Genomic DNA, 24286 nt, shown 5'->3' on the forward strand with positions numbered 1-24286 from the left:
AAAAAGAAATACTTTTTGAACCATATATACTTAACCCTTTGATGCACATCATGGGTCTGAAGTGACCCGACAGCTTTTATGTTCTGTATCTTTGCAATAATTCATCATTCAGTATTCCAGGTTTTCCTCAATTAGTTTGTTTTTGATCATCATACATCCTAATTTTTATGTTTTCCTTTATTAATTTTTGAATAAAATCCCTTTTTCTGTCACTACTCTTCTACTACACAACATGGGTGAAAAATGAGCCATATCCATTTTTTAGCTCAGTAGCTTGTTAAGCTAACTTCTTGGCTAAGTATTTAGCTAACTATGTTTTGTTATCTTTTTATTATCATTATTTTATTTTCTCCTTTCTTTTTTACGCTTTGTGTTGCATCTCGCTTGTATGAAAAGTGCTATACAAATAAAGTCTGATTGATTGATTGATAAGTAGCTTGCTAAGCTAACTACTTAGCTAACTTCTTGGCTAAGTAGTTAGCTTAGCAAGCTACTTAGCCAAGTAGTTAGCTGTTATAATACAAAAACTTTTTTTCTTCATAAATTATGAGAAGCAAAATGAAAATAATGATCTGTTGTTATCAAAAACAAGATATGTAATTTTTTTTTTACAATATTCAATTATAAAATAAGTTGATATCAAAAGATAGAGCACAGAAACACACACCATCAATAAATAACATGGGAAATGAATGCAGGTCATTTTTGATCCATGTTGTGCATCAAAGGGTTAAACTTATATTGGCTGCATGATGTGGATTAGTGTTTTTGTCATGGAGCTCCTGTTGTGATATATTTTATTTAACTAAAACAACTGCTTCTACAAAAGACTGCTGAGGAACACTTGAGTGGACTTAATATTTTTAAAATCCAGCTGGTATGGACGATTAAGCAAGTCTTTGGGTTTAGTAAAATCTTTATTGGGTGAACAGAATATTCATGGCAACCTTGAGGTTGATCCGGCTGATCACACACAGTTAAAATGTTAAAAATCTACATTTTATATATGCAAATGGACAAAATTTATAATTTCGAATAGAACTTTTTTATGCAACTTATATAAATATAGTTTTTACATGATAAGATTTGTATGATGCAACACCAGAACTTATTGTGTAATACCACTTTATAATGACTTGTTTTCCCACACATCGGTGTAATTCTGTACACAATTATAAAGAAATAAGTGACTCTTTGTATGCTAAGTGCTGTGCATGCATTTGAATTGCAATAATATATACAAGCCTGAATTTTAAAAACATAAAAATGACTGTGTCAAGGCTCTTAAAATAAAGTTTAGTGTTGTGATGTTTTGGCACATTTTCAACAATTAAACCAGTCGGTTTAAACAAGGTGTAGCTCATACAGGGAGGCAGGTGTTCAGCAGGCCAATGAACTGTGTGTCTGCTTAAATCTGCTGTTGATGGCTCGTTTTAATACACAGTAAGATAATAAGATTGCAAGATATGATAATCCAGAACCTCATATTTGTCTCAGAACTTGCAGCCTCTCCCCTGTTTCAGCCTCTGGATTCTTTTCGAGGGTCCGGGCCGTCTGTGTGGCGTCCTCATTTGCCCTTCCCCATCGTGGCGCGCAGTGGAAGACTGCCCTCTGCCCACGAGTCTGGGTACTGCATCATCTTCATCCACAGGCTGACTTCCTCTCCAAGTGAGTCCATTTCCACTTCCCCTTTTCCAATTTTCACAGAGCCTGCAGGAGGGAATGTAGAACCTGACAATGTAATAAATTCCCGATAATGTAATAACCCTGATAATGTAATAAAAATCTTTATTGTCAAAGCGTAATTGCTTTTGTGAGTAAAAACGCTTCATTTTAGATTACTGTTGTAGCACCTGCGTAGCTTCCAAGTGTTTTCCCGGTGTGTGAAAATTCAGCGAGTAAAAGGAATTAGATGTCATTAATAATACAAAAAAATTACTTTTCATTCATGTAATCTGTAGAACCTGATAATGTAATAACTTCCCGATAATGTAATAAAGTGCATTTCCCAATAATGTAATACACTTTTTTTACCAATAATGTAATAAAGTATAACACCAAGCACCTTTAGATTAATAATAATCGGTAATAACTTCCCGATAATGTAATAAAAATCTGCACTTGAGTCCATTGAAAATGTAATAAAACCTGATAATGTAATAACTTCCTGGTAATGTAATAAAGTGCATTTCCCAATAATGTAATACACTTTTTTTTAATTTTACCAACATTAATGGGAAGTTATTACATTATCAGATTAGCCTTCATTTCCCAAGTCCTGATAATGTAATAATTCCCCAATATTGTAATAATTTAACAGCAGACCACCCATTACTTGGGTTCAAGTGGTGATACTGTGTATCAACTCTAGCTCAAGAGCTCTAGCGCCACCAACAGGTCAAAGTTGAATGTTTATTAAGTTTTGACCCGTTCATCCGTTTTTCACAAACGAGGTATCCATTACACACGAATGCATTCAACAGCTTTTGAAATCTAAAGGTGCTTGGTGTTATACTTTATTACATTATTGGTAAAAAAAGTGTATTACATTATTGGGAAATGCACTTTATTACATTATCGGGAAGTTATTACATTATCAGGTTCTACAGATTACATGAATGCAAAGTAATTTTTTTGTATTATTAATGACATCAAATTCCTTTTACTCACTGAATTTTCACACACCGGGAAGGTGTAGCTTACAAACACTTGGAAGCTACGCAGGTGCTACAACAGTAATCTAAAATTAAGCGTTTTTACTCACAAAAGCAATTACGCTTTGACAATAAAACTAGAAAATAGAGGATATGGTATTACTTTCTCTTTTTTACAAGATTAATTGAATTCTCCTTCAGTTTAGTGTTGCACCCACATCTACAGGGGGTACAAGTGCAATAAAAGTGCTTGGAACTTGGTGCCAGGAGAGAGTCACCTGTCATAATAGTAAATCTTAGTAAACTGGATTGATATTGAAATATCACATCAATAAATTGTGTCTTTGATTAGAATTACAGATTTCTCTGGGTTTAAATTTGTTGGAAACATTAAAAATAATGTGACTACTTTACTAAAGGAAATATATATCAGTTAATTTGTTTTCAGACATTTCAAAGTGGAAATGTTACATGTCATACCTTTGAATCAGACTAAAGTAAAGCAAAAACAAAAACAATAGAAAACAGTCTAAAAGAAAATAACAGCTCACCCCTCCAATTGTGTTATAATTTACAAAAAGGTGTATTAATCTGTTCACGATTGTCACAGTTACACAACTGAGGCAATACGTTTAACCAGAGCTCACAGAATAACTACACACAGGAGAAATATCTGACTCATTCTCACATGTGAACTCCAGCCAGGTGAAACAAAAAACAACAATGTGACTTATTGATTTTTACCTTCTCCGGAGCTGAGACGGACTCCTCCCAGGAACTCGTTGCTGGACATGGCCTCTCGGTCCCACACAGTCAGCTCCAGACACATCTCCTGCAGCTGCTCCAGAGCCAGATCCTTGTACACAAACGTGTGGTCGTAGTGAGGGTTCAGGTTCTTCTTCACCACTGGAGTCTTCCTCTTTGTGGTCTTTGCCTTTGTTGGGAACAAGTACCTGCAGAACCACAAACAGTTAACAGAGTTAAGTCTTGAAAAGACGTATCTACGCTGATCAAAGCCTTGTTAACAGCACTGAGGGGGGTGCAGCAGCAAAAAAGTGTGTTTCAGAATCACAATCTTCACTCTGAAAGGCCAAAGTTTGAACAAACTCTGCTTCATTTTATGTGCGAAGCTTCAAATTACCTTGTAAACCCATTTCTGCCAATGTGATGAAAGAAAATAAGTTATCAGAAATAATGAGTTAGTATATTTTGAGAAAGTTTGTCATTATTTTACAATGCTTAGTTCTTATTTAACCCTTTATCAGGCAAAGTACTATATTTGGTGACTTCAGGTAATATTTCGGGAAAAAAGTTGCAAATTTACTAGATTAAAGTGGCAAATCTACAAGAAAAAAAGTTGCAGATTTAAGAGATTTAAAGTGGCAAATCTGTGCGAAAAAAGTCAGATTTTAACCCTTAATAGGACACTCATTGAAATACTTGCAAATTCCAATTCAACCCTAGAGAATATTGGAGGATAATACATACAGCCAGAATGTGTAAAAAAAACATACGAAAATAATATTTTGAGAAAAAAGTTTACAAGATTAAAGTGGCAAATCTACAAGAAAAAAATGCACAGATTTATGAGATTTAAAGTGGTGAATCTGGGAGAAAAAAGTTGCTTTTTTCCCCACTTTTTTCTTGTAAATCTGCAACTTTTTTTGTACAGATTTGCCACTTTAAATCTCTTAAATCTGCAACTTTTTTTCTCGTAGATTTGCCACTTTAATCTAGTAAACTTGCTACTTTTTTCTCGAAATATTACCTGGAGTTACCAAATATAGTTCTTTGCCTGATAAAGGGTTAAAGAAAAGTTATTACTTTGAGAAAGCTTCTCATTACCTTGAGATACTAGAGCCCTGTTCACACTGGAGTAGTATTACCAGGGAAACTGGCTTTGTTAGCAGCACAGCAGTCTTGGGGGCCGCAAGTAGACAATAAAATAATATTTTTAGGTTGCTAAAATGTACCTGAATTCATAAATATGCAGAATATAACGACTAACATTCCGGTAAGCTTGCAGTGTCGTCCAGCACTAGTTTACAGGGAAACCAGATGATGCTTGTTTGGGAACGCTATATGTAATTTTAAGAGAGTTTATCACTAACCCTTTTACAAAGCTGTCCGATGTGCCTCCTGGTTTCATTGCAATCAGATTCTTTGCCTCTTTAATGAGGACGTGCAGTTCTCCCCCTCCGTCAGTCGTTGCTTTTTTGCCTGAAGAAAAGAAGACAGACCCTCCTTTTACTTTTATTTTTTATTCAGGCACGTTTCAAACACATTCAGAGCTTGTTATCAAAGTCTTACCTTTGGTTTTCTCAGTTGCTGGCTTTGTAGGTGAGACATACTTCAAGCAGATCACCAACTCTCCTTTGTACTGAGAAAAAGCTGAAGCTGGCACAGCACAGACTGACTGTTAAAGAAAAGAGCAATATAGTGTCATATAGTTATATTTATCACACACAAGAAACCCAAAAAACACTACAGCACACTACCAACATGCACTAAAACTTCACTTAAATACTACATAATTAAAGCTGAGACAGATATTTGAACCTAAAAAAAAATCACAATAATATACCATCTAACAAACACAGACAACAACAGACAAGCGTTTTAGGTCACAAGAGTTTTCAGCAAACAGGAACTTTGCTTTTAAGAAAACTTTACAGAGCACCTTTAAGTCCTCTTCCTTGAGGTGTTATTATTAAGGATTATTTTGTCTACACTGTGTTACACACTTAATGGATCAACAATTAAAAAAATAAAACATCCTATTCAACGGGTATGCTGTGGAGTTTTTAATCCTTTTAGACTGCTTATTAGGTACATCCATGTTTATCGAGTAGTCTAAAGGCAAAAATGTTTCAAACTTGTAATATATTCATCACGTTTGCTAGACCTCAGGGATGTACGGATTTAAGAAAACTCCACAGGATACCTTTATAGATAGATAAGATAGATAAGATAGATAGATTACTTTATTCATCCCCGAAGGGAAATCCGTTTGTCACAGCAGTCCGGTATTCAAGTACGATAAAATACAATAAAATACAATATAATAAAATACTGAGGTAGCATAAATAAAAACAACAATAGAAAAAAACACAGAATAGAAAAAGGACACTTAAGAAGTTAAAAAAAGCAGATCAGTTGGCAAGATGATGATAATTATAATTCTACTGATGATATGATGGCAACAATGCTATAGTGACTAGACAGTATATAATTGTAATAATAGTACAGTTTATAATATATAATATAATAATAAATAGTAACAATATAAAATAAAATAATTATAAATAAAATAATATGATATATAATATATAAATATATAATAATAGTAATAGTAATAATAATAATAATAATAAATAAGGCCGGTATAATAATAATAATAATAGTAGTATATTACAGTATATAGTAATAATAATAACAACAGTAATGTCAGCAACAGTATATATAATAATAATAATAATAATAATAATAATAATAATAATAATAATATTAATAACATAGCATTACATTATCAAAGTCTGCTTATGAAAACTTCATGCAGTTTCTCTGGTTTACCTTCGCCATGAGAGCCACGCGGTCCACGTACGAGGAGTCGAGGTCTCGGGTGTCCAGAGGGATCTCCACCTCTCCGAGGAAGGCGTTCCGGCTGAAGCGACCATGATGCCACACTGATATCAACAACGAGCGGGTGAACAGCTGCGAACGGCTGATGGAGTACTGGAAGTTGGAGATGAAGAGAATCAAAGGCCTGTCTCAATACTGAAACTTTATATCATTTCAATGCTCTGGAGCTGAGGGACATTTAAATAAATCATGGTAACTAAATATCACAGAGGTGAAACGAGTAAACAAAACCATGTGACTATTAACAAATAAATGATAAGATTACATCAGTTTAATGCAAATAAAAGTAATTTGTCATTCGCATAAAATAATAATGCTTAGCCATTGGTCCAATTCGTTTCCTTGGCTTGAAAAACATAATAAACCACCAAAAAAATGGAAAGATTGGTTTTGGGGTTCTTCTACTCCAACCTTTCCAAAAATATATATAGTTTATGAACTCCTTAAGGACTTTGAAGAAAGGTTGCCAATTTTTTTATTATTCTCTTTGCTGATCCCACCTTCACATCAGCCATAACCACAAAATAGAAGATCAAATATAGAATTCTCTAAAGAAAAATCTTATCCTGCTTCTTTTTTTACTGGCTACTGCCAAACTGTGCCTGTGAAAATATAAATATAGCCTCTTCTGGTCTGTGTGCCTTAAATAATTGTGTGGAGAAATGGACTTGGTGATGGGCATTCAGAATAACTGCATAGAAATAGCCCATGTTCTCGCTGATGTTGTAATTTGTTTATGTAGGTAATTTAGAGCAGTGATTCCCAACAGGGGGGCCCGACCCCCCCAGGGGGGCGCCAAAGATCCACGGGGGGTTGCAAAGCCCTCTTGATTTTAAGGGATGTAATAAATCTAATGTGTTAAATATAGATGAGTCAGCATTTAATTCATTAGTGGGACAAAAACAACTAAATAAGGGCTACATTAAACATTTTTTCATTTATTTAAATAGAAAAATCACTACAGAAAAGTTTAAAAATAAAGGCTATATCGCGAGAATAAGGACGTGTAACATCCCTCCTGCAGTATACACAGGTAACCTCACCTAGCGGTAACTTCAACTAGCGGTAACCTCACCTAGCGGTAACCTCACCTAGCGGTAACCTCACCTAGAGGTAACCTCACCTAGCGGTAACCTCACCTAGAGGTAACCTCACCTAGCGGTAACCTCACCTAGCGGTAACCTCACCTAGAGGTAACCTCACCTAGAGGTAACCTCACCTAGAAGTAACCTCACCTAGCGGTAACCTCACCTAGAAGTAACCTCACCTAGAGGTAACCTCACCTAGAGGTAACCTCACCTAGAAGTAACCTCACCTAGAGGTAACCTCACCTAGCGGTAACCTCACCTAGAGGTAACCTCACCTAGCGTTAAACTCACCTAGCGGTAACCTCCCCTAGCTGTAACCTCCCCTAGCGGTAACCTCACCTAGCGGTAACCTCACCTAGCGGTAACCTCACCTAGCGTTAACCTCACCTAGCGGTAACCTCACCTAGCGGTAATCTCACCTAGAGGTAACCTCACCTAGCGGTAACCTCACTTAGCGGTAACCTCACCTAGAGGTAACCTCACCTAGCGGTAACCTCACCTAGCGGTAACCTTACCTAGCGGTAACCTCACCTAGCGGTAACCTCACCTAGTGGTAACCTTACCTAGCGGTAACCTCACCTAGCGGCAACCTCAGCTAGCGGTAACCTCACCTAGTAGTAACCTCACATAGCGGTAACCTCACCTAGAGGTAACCTCACCTAGCGGTAACCTTACCTAGCGGTAACCTCACCTAGCGGTAACCTCACCTAGTGGCAACCTCAGCTAGCGGTAACCTCACCTAGTAGTAACCTCACCTAGTGGTAACCTCACCTAGTGGCAACCTCAGCTAGCGGTAACTTCACCTAGCGGTAACCTCACCTAGAGGTAACCTCACCTAGCTGTAACCTCACCTAGAGGTAACCTCACCTAGCAGTAACCTCACTTAGCAGTAACCTCACTTAGCAGTAACCTCGCCTAGTGGTAACCTCGCCTAGCGGTAACCTCACCTAATGGTAACCTCGCCTAGCGGTAACCTCACCTAATGGTAACCTCACCTAGCGGTAACCTCACCTAATGGTAACCTCGCCTAGCGGTAACCTCACCTAGCAGTAACCTCACTTAGCAGTAACCTCACTTAGCAGTAACCTCGCCTAGTGGTAACCTCGCCTAGCGGTAACCTAACCTAGAAGTAACCTCGCCTAGAGGTAACCTCACCTAATGGTAACCTCACCTAGCAGTAACCTCACCTAATGGTAACCTCGCCTAGCGGTAACCTCACCTAGCAGTAACCTCACTTAGCAGTAACCTCACTTAGCGGTAACCTCGCCTAGTGGTAACCTCGCCTAGCGGTAACCTCACCTAATGGTAACCTCGCCTAGCGGTAACCTCACCTAGCGGTAACCTCACTTAGCAGTAACCTCACCTAGTGGTAACCTCGCCTAGCGGTAACCTCACCTAGCGGTAACCTCACTTAGCGGTAACCTTACCTAGTGGTAACCTCACCTAGTGGTAACCTCACCTATTGGTAACCTCACCTATTGGTAACCTCACCTATTGGTAACCTCACCTAGCGGTAACCTCACCTGGTGGTAACCTCACCTAGCGGTAACCTCACCTAGCGGTAACCTCACCTAGCGGTAACCTCACTTAGCAGTAACCTCACCTAATGGTAACCTCACCTGGTGGTAACCTCACCTGGCGGTAACCTCACTAAGCGGTAACCTCACCTAACAACAGAAACACAGAGCTAATGGAAAAATGGCAACGCGTCAGGGAGACGAAAATGCTGAACATCTCAAAAAGAAAAAGAGAGGGTACCATGAAAGTCACATTGAGTTCGGCTTCATAGAAGCAATGGACAATGGGGGGGGTTGCCAAAGTTTACAATGGTAAAAATGTGGGTCCCTCAAGAAAAAGGTTGGGAACCACTGGTTTAGAGGCATCAGTATTAAACTGAGACCCTTTCAAAAATGGTTAAACATTCCTTGTAGGTGCTTTAATGCTCTTAAGAGAAAATAAATTTTGCATCTCAAATTTCAATAATCACCTTCCTCTTTAAAGAGCAAATTCAAAATGACAGTCATAATGTTGTACAAATTGATTCATCCGGCTGCTGCAGTAACTTTGTTTGTCACTGTATTTAAGCTGACTCCACATTGGACCAAAAATCAATATTTGACAGCAGCCATTCTTATCTGCAATGTCAACATGAATCTTAAGGTCTCTGTAGGTGTGGTCATTATTTGCAGCAGGCAAGGCGCAAGGTCACTAATCAGGGTGCGACATTAAGTCAACAGGATAAGGTCAACAGTTGGCGTAGAGTGAGAGAGATGCCAGATATAAACCGTCACCTTCAGTGTTTCACTGTAGACGGGGTTGACGGTGTTCCTCTTGATGCTGGTCTTTCTTTTGCTCTGGCGAGATTTGTCCGGGAGCAGATAACATTTAACATAACTGAAACACAAACACAGAAAGAATATGTCAAACTCGGTTTCTCCCCAGCGTTGCTGCTGGTTCTTTTGCTGCATTTCCTGACTGAAAATCTGTTTACATTCAATTTCCTGTGAAGCTGGTGTAATCACCTCTGGGACGTGATTATCAAGACTCGTGTAAACACAGCAACTTCTTATCTACACCGATCAAAGCCTTGTTAACATCACTGAGGGGGTGTGCAGCAGCAAAAAAGTGTTTCAGAATCACAATCTTCAGTCTGAAAGGCCAAAGTTTGAACAAACTCTGCTTCATTTTATGTGTGAAGCTTCAAATTACCCTGTGAACCCATTAATGCCAATGTGATGAAAGAAAATAAGTCATGAGAAATTTTCTTGAAATAGTGACTAATGAGTTAGTATATTTTGAGAAGGTTTGTCATTATTTTACAATGCTTAGTTCTTATTTAACCCTTTACCAGGCAAAGAACTATATTTGGTAACTTCAGGTAATATTTCGAGAAAAAAGTAGCAAATTTACAAGATTTAAGTGTCATATCTACAAGAAAAAAAGTCGCAGATTTAACAGAGTTAAAGTGGCAAATCTGTGCGAAAAAAGTTGCAGATTTACGATAAAAAAGTGGGAAAAAAGCAACTTTTTTCTCCCAGATTCACCACTTTAACCCTTAATAGGGCACTCATTGAAATACTTGCAAATTCCAAATTTCAACCCTAGAGAATATTGGAGGATATTACATACTGCTAGAATGTTTTAAAAAAAAACATACGAAATAATATTTTGAGAAAAAAGTTTACGAGATTAAAGTGGCAAATCTACGAGAAAAAAATGTGCAGATTTATGAGATTTAAAGTGGTGAATCTGGGAGAAAAAAGTTGTTTTTTTCCCACTTTTTTCTCGTAAATCTGCAACTTTTTTCGTGCAGATTTGCCACTTTAAATCTCTTAAATCTGCAACTTTTTTTCTTGTAGATTTGCCACTTTAATCTAGTAAATTTGCAACTTTTTTCTCGAAATATTACCTGAAGTTACCAAATATAGTTCTTCGCCTGATAAAGGGTTAAAGAAACGTTATTACTTTGAGAAAGCTTCTCATTACCTTGAGATACTAGAGCCCTGTTCACACTAGAGTAGTATTACCAGGGGACCTCATGTAACTTAGAAACACCCACCCACCTGCGCTCATCCCTGAAACTGGCTTTGTTAGAAGCACAGCAGTCTTGGGGGCCGCAAGTAGACAATAAAATAATATTTTTAGGTTGGTAAAATGTACCTGAATTCATAAATATGCAGAATATAACTACTAACATTCCGGTAAGCTTGCAGTGTCGTCCAGCACTAGTTTACAGGGAAACCAGATGACTTTCACCACAGAAATGCCTACAATAGTCAATGTATCTTATAATTTAATAAGGCCATGTGGGATGGAAATGTGTGTAAAGTGTAATAAATCATTGTGAGAGCAGCCAGAAGCCAGAGGCTGACACGTTTCTTTTGGTTAACCAGCCTGGACAGCTCACCTTCCAGCTGCTGCAGAGCTGCAAAAAGTAGTTTAGCCAGAAAAGAATTAGAATATTGATAAAATAAGAAAAATGTCAACAGACAAACCAACATGCCATTAATATACAAGCCAAATTTTTGTCAACCCTGACCTCCCAAGTTAATGCAGACTAATATCGCATGATAATTTTGGCAGAACTTGGAAGGTAATTTACTTGACAAATACAGACATGTGTTTTTAAGTCATTATTTCAAGAAAGTTCCTAATTTTAATCATTTTTAGGTTGTTTTTTTGTCATCAAAGTCATCATCTTAATCTTTTCTTTGGTATCCTTTCTTCTGGTAGAAATGTGCTTCCAAAATTTACAGCTATGATAAGAAAAAGTGCATCTAATACGATGCCTGGCATTTCAGTTGCTGGTATTAGAAATGTAAAAGCTTTTCATTTAACATTATATATAACAGATTTACGAGAAAACAGTATATAATGCCTCTGTCACACATAGTTCCAGGTAAATTACTGGCATAACTATTCAGGCACCACTAGGGATTTTTTCCTCGAATGCAAACTATTCAATTTGCCCAAAAATAGCTTGGTGAGATTAAGATCAAAGACGAATGTAATTATTACAAATTACTAGAGATCCCCAGGTAACACTAGTCCCGTGTGAATAGGGCTTAAATTCTTATTTTGAGAAATCTTCTAATTTTTTAAGTGATTATTTCAAGAAAGTTCCTAATTTTAATGATTTTTAGGTTGTTTTTTGTCATCATCTTAATCTTTTCTTTGGTATCCTTTCTTCTGGTAGAAATGTGCTTCCAAAATGTACAGCTTTTATGCTTGGAAAAAGTGAACATATTTAATAATTACGGGTTTGAAAGCTGTCGAGAGGCGTCCCCGTAGGCTAGCCCGTGGCACTCCTTGATGAAGACGTGGAGGCTCTGGGTGTGTTCGTCATAGCTCAGAGAGAAGACGACGTCTCCGCTAACATCCACGCTGTCAAAGTCTCCCGCCTCACTGTAAATACTCATCAGGCTTCCCAGTGTGCTCTGGAGAAACAAACACATCATCCTAATTATCCACAGTCCCTGTGTTTGTTCCAAGTTACTTTAACCCACTGAAGCCTGGAAAGCGGATACGTCGTTTTGTAGTATTTGTATAAGCTCTCAAATACTTTTAGAATTTCATTTCTATCTGCTACAGAGGCTGAAAAATCTATTATTTAGTACAACCTTTTTGAGTCGCGACCCCCAATTTAACATGCATGATGTCCGCGACCCCCGCTCACTGAACAGAATCTCACATGCACAGCTCGGATCACCCAAAAAAGAAATAAGATGACCAAAAAAGTAAACAAAATGACCAGAAAAGACAGAAAATTACCAAAAAAGACACAAATTGACCACAAAATGATAAAAAAAAGACACAAAATGGCCTAAAAAGACACAAAATGGCCTAAAAAGAAACAAAATGACCAAAAAAGACACAAAATTACCAGAAAAGAGAGAAAATGACCAAAAAAGGAAACAAAATGACCAAAAAAGACACAAATTGACCACAAAATGATAAAAAAAAGACACAAAATGGCCTAAAAAGACACAAAATGACAAAAAAACAAACACAAAATGGCCTAAAAAGACACAAAATGACAAAAAAAGAAACACAAAATGACAAAAAAAAGACATTAAATGACCAAAAACAAATTAACACATGAACACTTTAACACAGTGGAGACAGAGCTGACTTCCAAAATGATTTGACGACCCCCAGAAATCATCTCGCGACCTCAATTGGGGTCCCGACCCCAAGGTTGAGAATAGCTGATTTAGTAGAAGCGTTGACACTTCTGTTGAATTTCCAGAAAAACTTCAGGTTTTCGGGGCTTATTTTAAAATTGCCCAGAGGTTTTATAGGCGTTTTAGGCCTCAATGGGTTAATACCAAATATTGACGTTTGGCTGTGCTGCAGATCACACTTAAAAAAAACACAGAAATAAGAAATAACATGTGAAAAAGAAACCTTAATGCTGGAGGGTTAACAGAGGGTGCCAAACAAATTAGCAAACACCAGGATGTGTCTGTCAATATTTAAATCCAGAGTGACGTTGTGAAGTTATGGTGGCCTCAGCTTTGTTTCCCCCCAAGGCTTTGGTAACTATAGAAACATTTTGGTAGACTTTACACATCACTTTCACACTTCCTAAGTAGCTAGAGGATATCCTGAGGTTAAAGCTGCTCGGTCACATTATCTAACATCAGCTCTGTTCTGAAAGACATAATGAGTAGCTCCTCACAGAGCCTAATGCGAGCTCGGAGAAATGTCAATACTTTACCTTTGAGTTTGCGCTACGCAGGCTGTAGGAGCTGGAAGCTATTGTCCTTTTATGAAAGCTAACCAGACTGTCAATATCTTCCTCCTCCTCTCCGTCTTCCTGTGGGACACATAATAAACATTTAAAGACTCATCTTAGACACACAGAAGGATTTTTTTTTGCCCTCATTAGTTTTTTTGTTGACAGAAAGAATAAGGCTTGTATCGTTGAAAAAATAAATTTAATTTAATTTATTTTATTTGATACAGGGCATGCATCTGATGTGCTGCATATAGAGATATAGCTTCAGCTCATTTTCAACTCCTGTCCCTAGTTGGGCCTTTACAACTACATACAAAATCACAGTACTATAAAAATCCAATATACAATTACTCCATCTACAAAATAGAATAAAATTACAAACAATTACAATATACATTTACCCTTAGAAAAAATAAATAAAAAATAAACCCTGTATAAATATAGCTTAGAGTTTAAAATCATCATAAATCTATACAACAATAAGGAGAAAAGAAAGAAAAAGGAAGAAAAAAAAATATAATCAATATAAATATTAGAAAATGTTAAACTATCTGAAATATTAACTGTAAAAACAAGGCTCTGGTGTGAGCTGTTACAGTCACAGCGTGGGCTCCGTTTGGCAGTGACACTTCATAATAAACAACCACAGAAGAGGCAAAAAATAGCCTGAAAATGACCTCAATAGAGGAGAATTAAATGTAGCCGTTAAATATGTTTCATTTTAAGTAAGAGAGCTTGGAGACCTTGTTGTTGTTACTATCATGAGAGCTTGGTAGCTACAATAGGACTTTAAAAAAATAAGGCAGCTACATTTGTTAAATATTACCATCTACCTTTCCTCATTTTTGTTGCTCTCAAAATGAAAAACACAAAAGTACAATGTTTTACTAATACGATGCCTGGCATTTCAGTTGATGGTATTAGAAATGTAAAAGCTTTTGGTAACGCTTTATATTAAGGTCCTTGTAATAACCATTAATTAACAAGTAATAAGGCCCTTGTAAGTCCTTACAAGATGCTTATTAACATTACTGTGTGTTTATAAGCTTATATAAGTGTTAATAATGGCATTACAAATACCCATGACCCACCCATTATGTCTTTGCCATGCCTTTGGACTAAAACCAAAATACTCCTAAACGGGCAGAGGCATTTTACTTTGTTAGACCTGTATTATAATCTCCACAAATTGCAGTCTGCATCTTTCTTAGTTTAGCTGCTTGTTACAGCACTACAATACATCTGATATTGAATACATGTGTGCGTAATATTCCTACCTGTATGTCTAGGCCTGGTACAGATCGGCTCCTTTTGCCCATGGAGGCCTGGGATTTGTCAGGTCCATCACGCAGGTCCAGTGTCGATACAAACTCTGTTAAACACACAGAAACCAGCAATTAAGCTGCAATATGCATCATGTATTTTATTCCAGAATGAGAACAACTGACTGTTCATTTTAATGTCAGATGCTAACCAGGAGGGTTTTGGGATTTCTTGATGCTCTTCTTGAAGATTCGATCAACATCCATCTCCGGACTCGGACTCACTTGTTCTGCTTCCGGAGCCTGTAGTGACAGAAACATCAAGTCTCAGTCACGGAGAAGAAGATACGATGAAACATGAAAGAAACACGACCAAGGCTACGTCCAGACAGCAGGGCTTAATGCTCAATTCAAAATTTTGTGGAATCCGATTTTTTTGCAAGATCGTTCACATTTCCAATTAAATGCAACTTGTATGTGATCTCCAGTGTGAACTTTAAACGTACCAAAAGTTTCCCGCATGCGCATTGGAGGACACGACGACGTCACACGCAGCGAGCGTGCTCAGTGTTAACGGAAGCAGCGGAAAACAACATGGCCGCCAGCAGGAAGCCTATGTACAGTACAGGCCAAAAGTTTGGACACACCTTCTCATTCAATGCGTTTCCTTTATTTTCATGACTATTGACATTATAAATTCATCAAAACTATTAATGAACACATGTGGAATTATGTACTTCACAAAAAAGTGTGAAATAACTGAAAACATGTCTTATATTCTAGTAAGCAAAGGGTGGCTACTTTGAGGAATCTAAAATACAAGACATGTTTTCAGTTATTTCACACTTTTTTGTGAAGTACATAATTCCACATGTGTTCATTCATAGTTTTGATGCCTTCAGTGAGAATCTACAATGTAAATAGTCATGAAAATAAAGAAAAACACATTGAATGAGAAGGTGTGTGTCTTAACTTTTGGCCTGTACTGTATGATGAATGCGACCTGGCCGTTCAGACTGGAGTCGCATGTCAAAAGATCAGATATGTATCGGTTTTAGGACCACATATCCAAGTGGCCTGGATCGCATTTGAAAAAATCGGATCTGTGTCGTTCAGACTGTCATTAAAAGATCAGATGAAGGTCGCATAGGGGCGAAAAAATTGGATTTGGGTCACTTCAGGCTGCAGTCTGACCGTAGCACAAGTCACTTCAATGAATCGTACGTTGTTTGCTTCTGAGATGGCGGAGTCAATGCTAGTGATGTCATCTTTGACCAGAGCGGTCAGACTGGAAACGGTGGATCCTGCTGGGCTGGAATGAACGGATCGGTTCTCCTTCCTGCAAGATGACACAAATATTATATATTATTATATTATAAAATCATGCATGAGACCTAGTGTCTACATTTCAACACTCTCAACCCCATTGGCCTGGGAACTGGGACAGCATGTTTTGTAGGCCACCTGTGGGTTTTTACTTTCACACCAAATAAAGAATAATAGGTCATTATTTTTACAACAGCCTCTGACATGAAGTCCGTACTGAGAACACTGAACTAGGTTCCTCTCATAGCTAGCGGAGGGTGTGTATGACATGGTGTCATTAATCTTTAGAACTTTTCCTGGAAGACCAAACCTGCAAGTTACACAGTAAAAAAATGTGTTCTCTCCATCAAAAGTCAATGCAGAATCAAAATGACATTAAGGCTGTTTTTATTTTTATGTCTCCACTATAACAGTCAAACTTAATATGCAGGCCATCTAATCCCAATGTAATATAAAAGAAGCATTGTGTTACTCTGCTCTGCTTACTTACTCTCTCTTTTTTGGTCATTTTCTTTCCTTTTTTTTGTCATTTAATGTCTTTTTTTTGTCATTTTGTATCTTTTTTGTGTGACTTTGTGTTTTTTGGTCATTTTGTATCTTTTTTGGTCAATTTGTAGTCATTTTTTGTCATTTTGTGGTCAATTAGTCCTTTTTTGCTTAATTTTATGTCATTTTTTGGTAATTTTGTGTCTTCTTTTGATATTTATTGTCATTTTGTGGTCAATATGAGTCCTTTTTTGCTTGATTTTATCGAATTTTTTGGTAATTTTGTGTCTTCTTTTGGTCATTTTGTGTCATTTTGTGATCAATTTGATTTTTTTTTGGGTCATTTTGTGTCTGATAAATCCCAAAGTATCAAGTTATTACTTTCCAAGGAGTCTCTGGCTTGAAGCTGACTGTTACACACTCAGGAGGTCAGAATGGACCTTTAAACTTATAGCAAAGCACTTGGATTAAAAGTAACAATAAAATATAAAAATATATATCAATTTAGTTGTTGGCTGCTTCATTATTTGTCCAAAATTCGTCATATAAACTGAGTTTGTATGATCTGAACTGTGAGATTGTGTTCAGTGAGACAACATGCATGTTAAATTGGGGGTCTCGACTCAAAAAGGTTGCGAACTCCTGCTCTAGAGTCTAGACCACTGACCGGCTGTAGGGGGGAGGAGGCATAAACACTAACATTGCTGCCTAAAGTGCTGCCTTGAAGCTAGCGTGCTGTGTTTGTGCCTTTTAGAGTCACTAGAGGTGAGTTTACCTTGGCTGCTCAGGGGTCACATGGCCTGACTCAGTGTCTGTTTTGTTGCTACTTATACTGTTGACTTCTGCAGACTCTGTGTCGCTGCGCGTTGGCTTTGACCACACCTCCTCCTCCTCCTTAGATTCAAACGATTGTTTTGACGCAATCGATCCTGATTTCTCTTTTGAATAACTGAAATACAACAAAAAAGTTGGAGATGTTTAAATGTGAGTCTGAGAATCCACTAACATTGAACTAAAACTGACACGAGAAATGAATACGCACCCTTTGTTATCTGTGATCGGATTTTTCTGCCTGGCCCGTGGCACAGGAGCAGGAGCAGGAGCAGGAGCAGGAGCAGGAGGAGCGGGAGGATCTGGGTTTATCTCTGTGCTTTTTAACAGCACTTCTCCTGTTGTCTCACGTTTGTTTGCTATAAAAGAGAACAATGTTAAAATCACACTTCCACACCAAGTTAAACAAAATGATATCATGGTACAGCAGCTTTTAAGGTAACGCTTTATATTAAGGTCCTTGTAATAACCATTAATTAACAAGTAATAAGGCCCTTGTAAGTCCTTACAAGATGCTTATTAACATTATTGTGTGTTTATAAGCTTATATAAGTGTTAATAATGGCATTATAATACAGCTAATAGCAGGCTATAAGAGATGTATAATAAGAACATTAATAAAAACATCATCAGTATCTTATAATTCTTCATAATAGCATTACAAACACCCATAACCCACCCATTATGTCTTTGCCATGCCTTTATTAATCTTTTGTTTGCTTATTGATATTAAAATATACTTTATTGCTCATCTATTATAAGTTAACTATAAGTTAACTATGCTTTTTGCAACTACCGGATCTAAAGCGAGAACAATGCCTTATTACTTGTTATTTTATGGTTATTAAGGACCTTATTATAAAGCGTTACCGTTTTTAAATTTTCTCTACTTCTGTTGAACTGAGACTACATTCCAGTGATTGCTGGCTGATCTGGCTGAGAGCTGTTGACATTCCTAGCTGAGCAGTCGATACCCACTTCCTCTTCCTGTACTCACTCTGAGGTCTCTTTTTCAGGGAGACTCTCACGAGGTCGTGTCCAGGCGTCGATGAGAAACGGTTGATCCTTTGATCGTAAAACCAGTCACCGGTCATTTTCTTCAGATCCCTAGAATCCAACATGAATACTTTCTTAAAGTTTTAAATTCAAAAGAAGTTAACACATATTCATCAGTTACAGGGTGTGAAAAGGTTAATAGTTAGCAGTGGTGGACTCAAACTGTTTGAAGGACAGGGGCGAAAAAATAAGAAAAGAAGGCACATTCTGCACAACATGGGGCTCCACCAGCACGCAAAAAGCTACGATGCATCATGTATGATGAAATATTAGCATTAAGTTAAAAGGAGATCCAGATCAAAGTAATTAATGATATGGTACTGACAATTAAAAGTATCGAACCAAACCATGTAGGGGGGTCCGGGGGCATGCCGCCCGGGAGAAAATTTGTAAATTTTTCAGTAAAATGCATCTATTTTGTGCACTTTGAGAGCTAAATGAGAGCAAACATCTCACATAACATTATTCACAGTTGGGTGATACCGTATTATAGAATCTCTAGAGGGCACATCATCATCATTTATTGTATGAAGGGGAACCCTAGAGGGCAATCAGTAAGTTTTTTCATGTGTAAAGGGCAGCCAATAAGGCACTTTCTCTCATTTTCACCACTCTAGAGGGCACTTTTGCACGCTTTTTCAACCATGGAGGCACCAAACAGGAAAAAGGCCACTAGAAGGGCTCTCATTAAGGTGCGTTATTGAATTTTCTTGCTCTAGAGGGCACATCATCATAATTTATTGTATGAAGGGGCACCCTAGAGGGCACCAAATCATTTTTTGCACGTGTAAAGGGCAGCCAATAAGGCACTTCCTCTTGTTTTCACCACTCTAGAGGCACTTTAGCGCGCTTTTTCAACCATGGAGGCATGATCTTTAAAAACTGTAAATATTCACTAAACAAGCTTAATTTGGCAGTGTTTTATTTGGACCTATTGTCTCCTAAGTCCGCCACTGATAGTTGGCTTGTTAACAAAAGCTATGACTAAATGTGGTCTTTTTTCTTCACCCTGACTAAGACGAAACGGCACTGATACCATTCAACTGTGACTATATTATCATGTAAGATTGTTGAAGAAAAAGATTAGATTAAAATGGTGCTAAAAAAACCCCACCAAACTCATCCAAAACTTTTTATTTTTGAAGAAGAAATATTTTAGACTGGTTGTTTTTTCCAATGCAGCTGTTCCATTTCCTGTGCTGCGTGCATCTTATCAGGACTGAACCAGCAGCACACAATGAGCACAGTCAGGAAGAGTTGGATGAACTTCATGCATTTCTGAAATTGATGCCATCAGACCAATAGAGCAGACACTTCCTGCAAAGCTGCATTCTTAATCATTCGACTGGTGTTTTTCATCAGATAAGATAACATGTTTTGTGCACTTAGTTTGACCACAAAAACAAAATTACTGGTTTTCGCGAGACTTGACAAAAATGTTAATGTAAAAATAGAATTTAATGACTAAAAAAAGACTAAAATGCTGGTGCCTAAAATATTCTTTCACCAAATGTGCACTAATCTGCCACTGAACAGCGCTCAACAAATGCACGACTCCTGTTTAACCCTTTATCAGGCAAAGAACTATATTTGGTAACTTCAGGTAATATTTCGAGAAAAAAGTTGCAAATTTACTAGATTAAAGTGGCAAATCTACAAGAAAAAAAGTCGCATTTTTAGGAGACGAAAGTGGGAAAAAGCTACTTTTTTCTCCCAGATTCACCACTTTAACCCTTAATAGGGCACTCATTGAAATACTTGCAAATTCCAAATTTCAACCCTAGAGAATATTGGAGGATATTACATACAGCCAGAATGTGTAAAAAAAACAAAAACACACGAAAATAATATTTTGAGAAAAAAGTTTACGAGATTAAAGTCTACGAGAAAAAAAGTCGCAGATTTAAGAGATTTAAAGTGGTGAATCTGGGAGAAAAAAAGTTGGGTTTTTTTCACTTTTTTCTCATAAATCTGCAACTTTTTTCACGCAGATTTTCCACTTTAAATCTCTTAAATCTGCGACTTTTTTTCTTGTAGGTTTGCCACTTTAATCTAGTAAATTTGCAACTTTTTTCTCGAAATATTACCTGAAGTTACCAAATATAGTTCTTTGTCTGATAAAGGGTTAATTTCCTAAAACTACAGCGCCCACATGTTTTCGGTCCATTCGTTAGCTTTTCTTTTTTTGGTACGTATTTGTGACTTTTCCATCTTCACAAGACCTTTTTTGGATTTGTTGACAATCTGAACAATCTAAAATCCTGAAGACAAACTGTTCTGATCCAAACTCTCTGACTATTCTGTCAAGTTAAAGGAGGCTATAAACAAAACTAGCTCTTACGTCTCTTTGGCACAAACGCTGCATAGCCAGGATCCCTGGGTGAGGACTGTTCGGCAGTTGTTGCACACATGGTGGTTGCAGACTTTACACTGGCTGCTGGAGAAAACAGTCAGTCGGCTCAGAGGCTCCTGACATCGGCCACAGGTACGCTGGCTGTATTTTCCACTGCCACGTTTGGCCCCTTTCCTCTTTATGTCCAGCAACTCTGTTTTCAAACTCCTGAGAAACAACAGAGAAAATTAAAGAAGACAACAATTACATGAATCAGTGATTCCCAACCAGGGGGTCGCAAAGACCTCTTGATTTTAAGGGGTGTAATAAATCTAATGGGTTAAACCACGTAGAGTGTTGATTTTATGTTGATTTTATGTTTTTTTGTTTATTGTATTCATGCATATTTTATTTTGTGCGGGCAGTACATTTTACATTTTATTTTATTTATTTTTATCCCATTTTTAATTTATTTTATCTTATTGCATCTTACTGTTCTATCTCTTTGTATTGTGTTATGTATTTATTGTTTGTGCAGCACTTTGGAAACCTTGTGTTTGCTAAAATTGTGCTATATAAATAAAGGGGATTGGATTGGATTAAATATATACATCTATACCTATAAATTTGAAAAAAAAGCTATATACATAAAAAAGCAATATACAAACTCACAACACATGGCAAGGCTTCATTCAAGTTTGAATATCTGCGTTTTTCAAAAGTAAGTAATTTAGCATAGTCAGGGATGGGCAACTTAAATGCTGCAGGGGGCCACAATTTTTCATGGACACTACCAAAGGGCCACATATAGGACCGTGCAACCAGATATGATGAAACTGCAATTTTAAATATGTTTACAGTGCAGTAACTTAACATATTTCATGCTCAAATGCATGTATGACAGTATAAATAGGAATACAAAAGGTTTGAAGCAAATAAAAAATAACCACTTACTGTGATTTCTTTTTTTTTTCAGTGCAAGAACAGCAGACCAACATTAATTGGTAAAATAAAAGTAATTTTGTGCATTTTTACACTGCACTTTTAAGATTTCATGCTCAAATGCATGTAGTTGTACTGAGGGCCACTTCAAGTGAGGGTGCGGGCCGTATGTGGCCCCCGGGCCTCCAATTGCCCATCCCTGATATAAGTGTAAATTTAACCTCTGAAAACCGAAAGTTCACACAAACTTGGTGTCCCGTGAAAGCAGAAACTACGCAGATTACGAAGATACGAGTTAAGATACGAGTTTACAATGTGGATCCCTCAAGAAAAAGGTTGGGAACAAATGGCATGAATGACATAAACCTCATTCATTTCTGGATTTTAAATATACAGAAAATTACACTTTTTTTTTTAAAGATGATTCTTGTAAAATGAAAACAAAATATGATCATATCATCCCCATACAATTCTATCAATAAATGATAATATTGGATTAGTTCCCGGCCCTGAGTCAACATAAACATCTGCATATTAAGATAAGATACGAGATATTCTGTATCTTTGTACTCCACTGCTTGGCCTCTAGTGTAAATTTGTCTTTGGCATCAACAATCAGGGCTGGGTAATGTTTTTTTTATATTGTTGCCAATAGCATACCTGTGTAACCGTACTGATATCAAAATTAGACTTTTTACTATGTTGGTTTGAGGAATAGAAATATATTTTCTACTTTTTCTCAGAGCTGAACATCCCATTGCCTAATAAACAATAGAAAGATGTAAATAATCATTTAGATATACAACAACATCAACAATAAATAAGTTAACAAGACGAAAATCTTACCAAGTTTATGATGCTATCTTTTAAAACTTGCCTTTTTGTTTTTACTTGATTCTATGGACACATTTTTAATGATATTCAAACAATACTGAAGTTTAATAAGCAGCTCTAGCAACAACAAGACATACTGCAATAGATATGAAATACTAACATGAACTCATAATATTAAAAATATAATATTTTATTACATTGTATCATAAATAATTTTAAAAAGTAACATGTTAAATATCTATGAAGTTAAATTAGAATATACTTAAGATGAATAAATAGGTTGCAATTCAGTGGATTAGTGATAGGTTACATATCTGGGTACCATTACTAATGATAACTTGGGGAAAAAATAAATTAAATAATTTAACCATTTCCTAATATTAACCCTTTATCAGGCAAAGAACTATATTTGGTAACCTCAGGTAATATTTCGAGAAAAAAGTTGCAAATTTGCTAGATTAAAGTGGCAAATCTACAAGAAAAAAAGTCGCAGATTCAAGAGATTTAACGTGGCAAATCGGCGCGAAAAAAGTCGCAGATTTACGTGAAAAAAGCAACTTTTTTCTCCCAGATTCACCATTTTAAATCTCATAAATCTGCACATTTTTTTTCTCGTAGATTTGCCACTTTAATCTCATAAACTTTTATCTCAAAATATTATTTTCGTATGTTTTTTTTTTCACACATTCTGGCTGTATGTAATATCCTCCAATATTCTCTAGGGTTGAAATTTGCAAGTATTTCAATGAGTGCCCTATTAAGGGTTAAAGTGGTGAATCTGGGAGAAAAATGTTGCTTTTTTTTCGTAAATCTGCGACCTTTTTCCCACAGATTTGCCACTTTAAATCTCTTAAATCTGCGACTTTTTTTCTTGTAGATTTGCCACTTTAATCCAGTAAATTTGCAACTTTTTTCTCGAAATATTACCTGAAGTTACCAAATATAGTTCTTTGCCCGATAAAGGGTTAAAGCTGGAGTATGCTTCTTTTATTTGCATTATTAGGCAAATGCTCCAGAGTAAACTTTCACTATATTTTAAATCAAAGTGTTCTGGGAGAAAACTAGTCTTCTGCTTGGCGCTGAGACTTTGGCTAATCATTTCGAAAAAACTTTTAGAAAACTGCCTAGTAACCCAGCTTTAACAAGAAGTGGTCTCTCCTCACCGCACACGCTGCTCCTCAGCCGTTCTCAGCTCCTCGTCCCGCTGCAGCACCTCCAGGATCAGCTCCCGCTCAGAGTCAGACAGGAAGCCCAGGTTGATCATGTCGGCAGCCTGGGGCATCGCGGCGTTTACCACGAACCTTCAGCAACGGTCAGGGCAACAGGCTCAGCTCAGTTGCTGTTGCATCGAGAAAATCTCCTGAAGAAGAAGAAAAACAAAACTTAAATTCCCTGCAAAAAAGTTTGATGAAATACAGACAAAACCTGTATTTTTTTTCTTTAAAAACTGACAGATTTAAAGGCAAAAAAGCCTCGAGGGGAGAGCAGCTCTCTTGACTTTACAACAGCAGAGCCAGTTTTCTACAGCTTCAGCAGAGCTCTGCAGCAAAAAGAAGTGACGAAGATACAGACAGACAGAAACTGCTGTGTGA

General features: G+C 37.0%; 1 protein-coding gene across 1 annotated transcript; it reads right to left on the bottom strand.

Annotated features, from left to right (window-relative positions):
- Positions 1-898: 898 nt before the first annotated feature.
- Positions 899-23989, bottom strand: sytl4 (synaptotagmin-like 4). Its single transcript, XM_059346819.1, has 16 exons — positions 23858-23989; positions 20928-21146; positions 18528-18637; positions 17742-17889; positions 17475-17648; positions 16112-16226; positions 15100-15190; positions 14903-14997; positions 13605-13703; positions 12143-12321; positions 9676-9778; positions 6228-6389; positions 4965-5070; positions 4766-4874; positions 3399-3607; positions 899-1710 (listed from the first exon to the last, which is right to left on the bottom strand). Exons 1-16 carry the CDS (start codon positions 23974-23976, stop codon positions 1568-1570), a joined length of 2181 nt encoding a protein of 726 aa, XP_059202802.1. The 5' UTR covers positions 23977-23989; the 3' UTR covers positions 899-1567.
- Positions 23990-24286: the final 297 nt, after the last annotated feature.

This window comes from Centropristis striata, chromosome 12 (genome assembly GCF_030273125.1).
Source record: "Centropristis striata isolate RG_2023a ecotype Rhode Island chromosome 12, C.striata_1.0, whole genome shotgun sequence".
In the NCBI taxonomy this organism is placed as follows: domain Eukaryota; kingdom Metazoa; phylum Chordata; class Actinopteri; order Perciformes; family Serranidae; genus Centropristis; species Centropristis striata.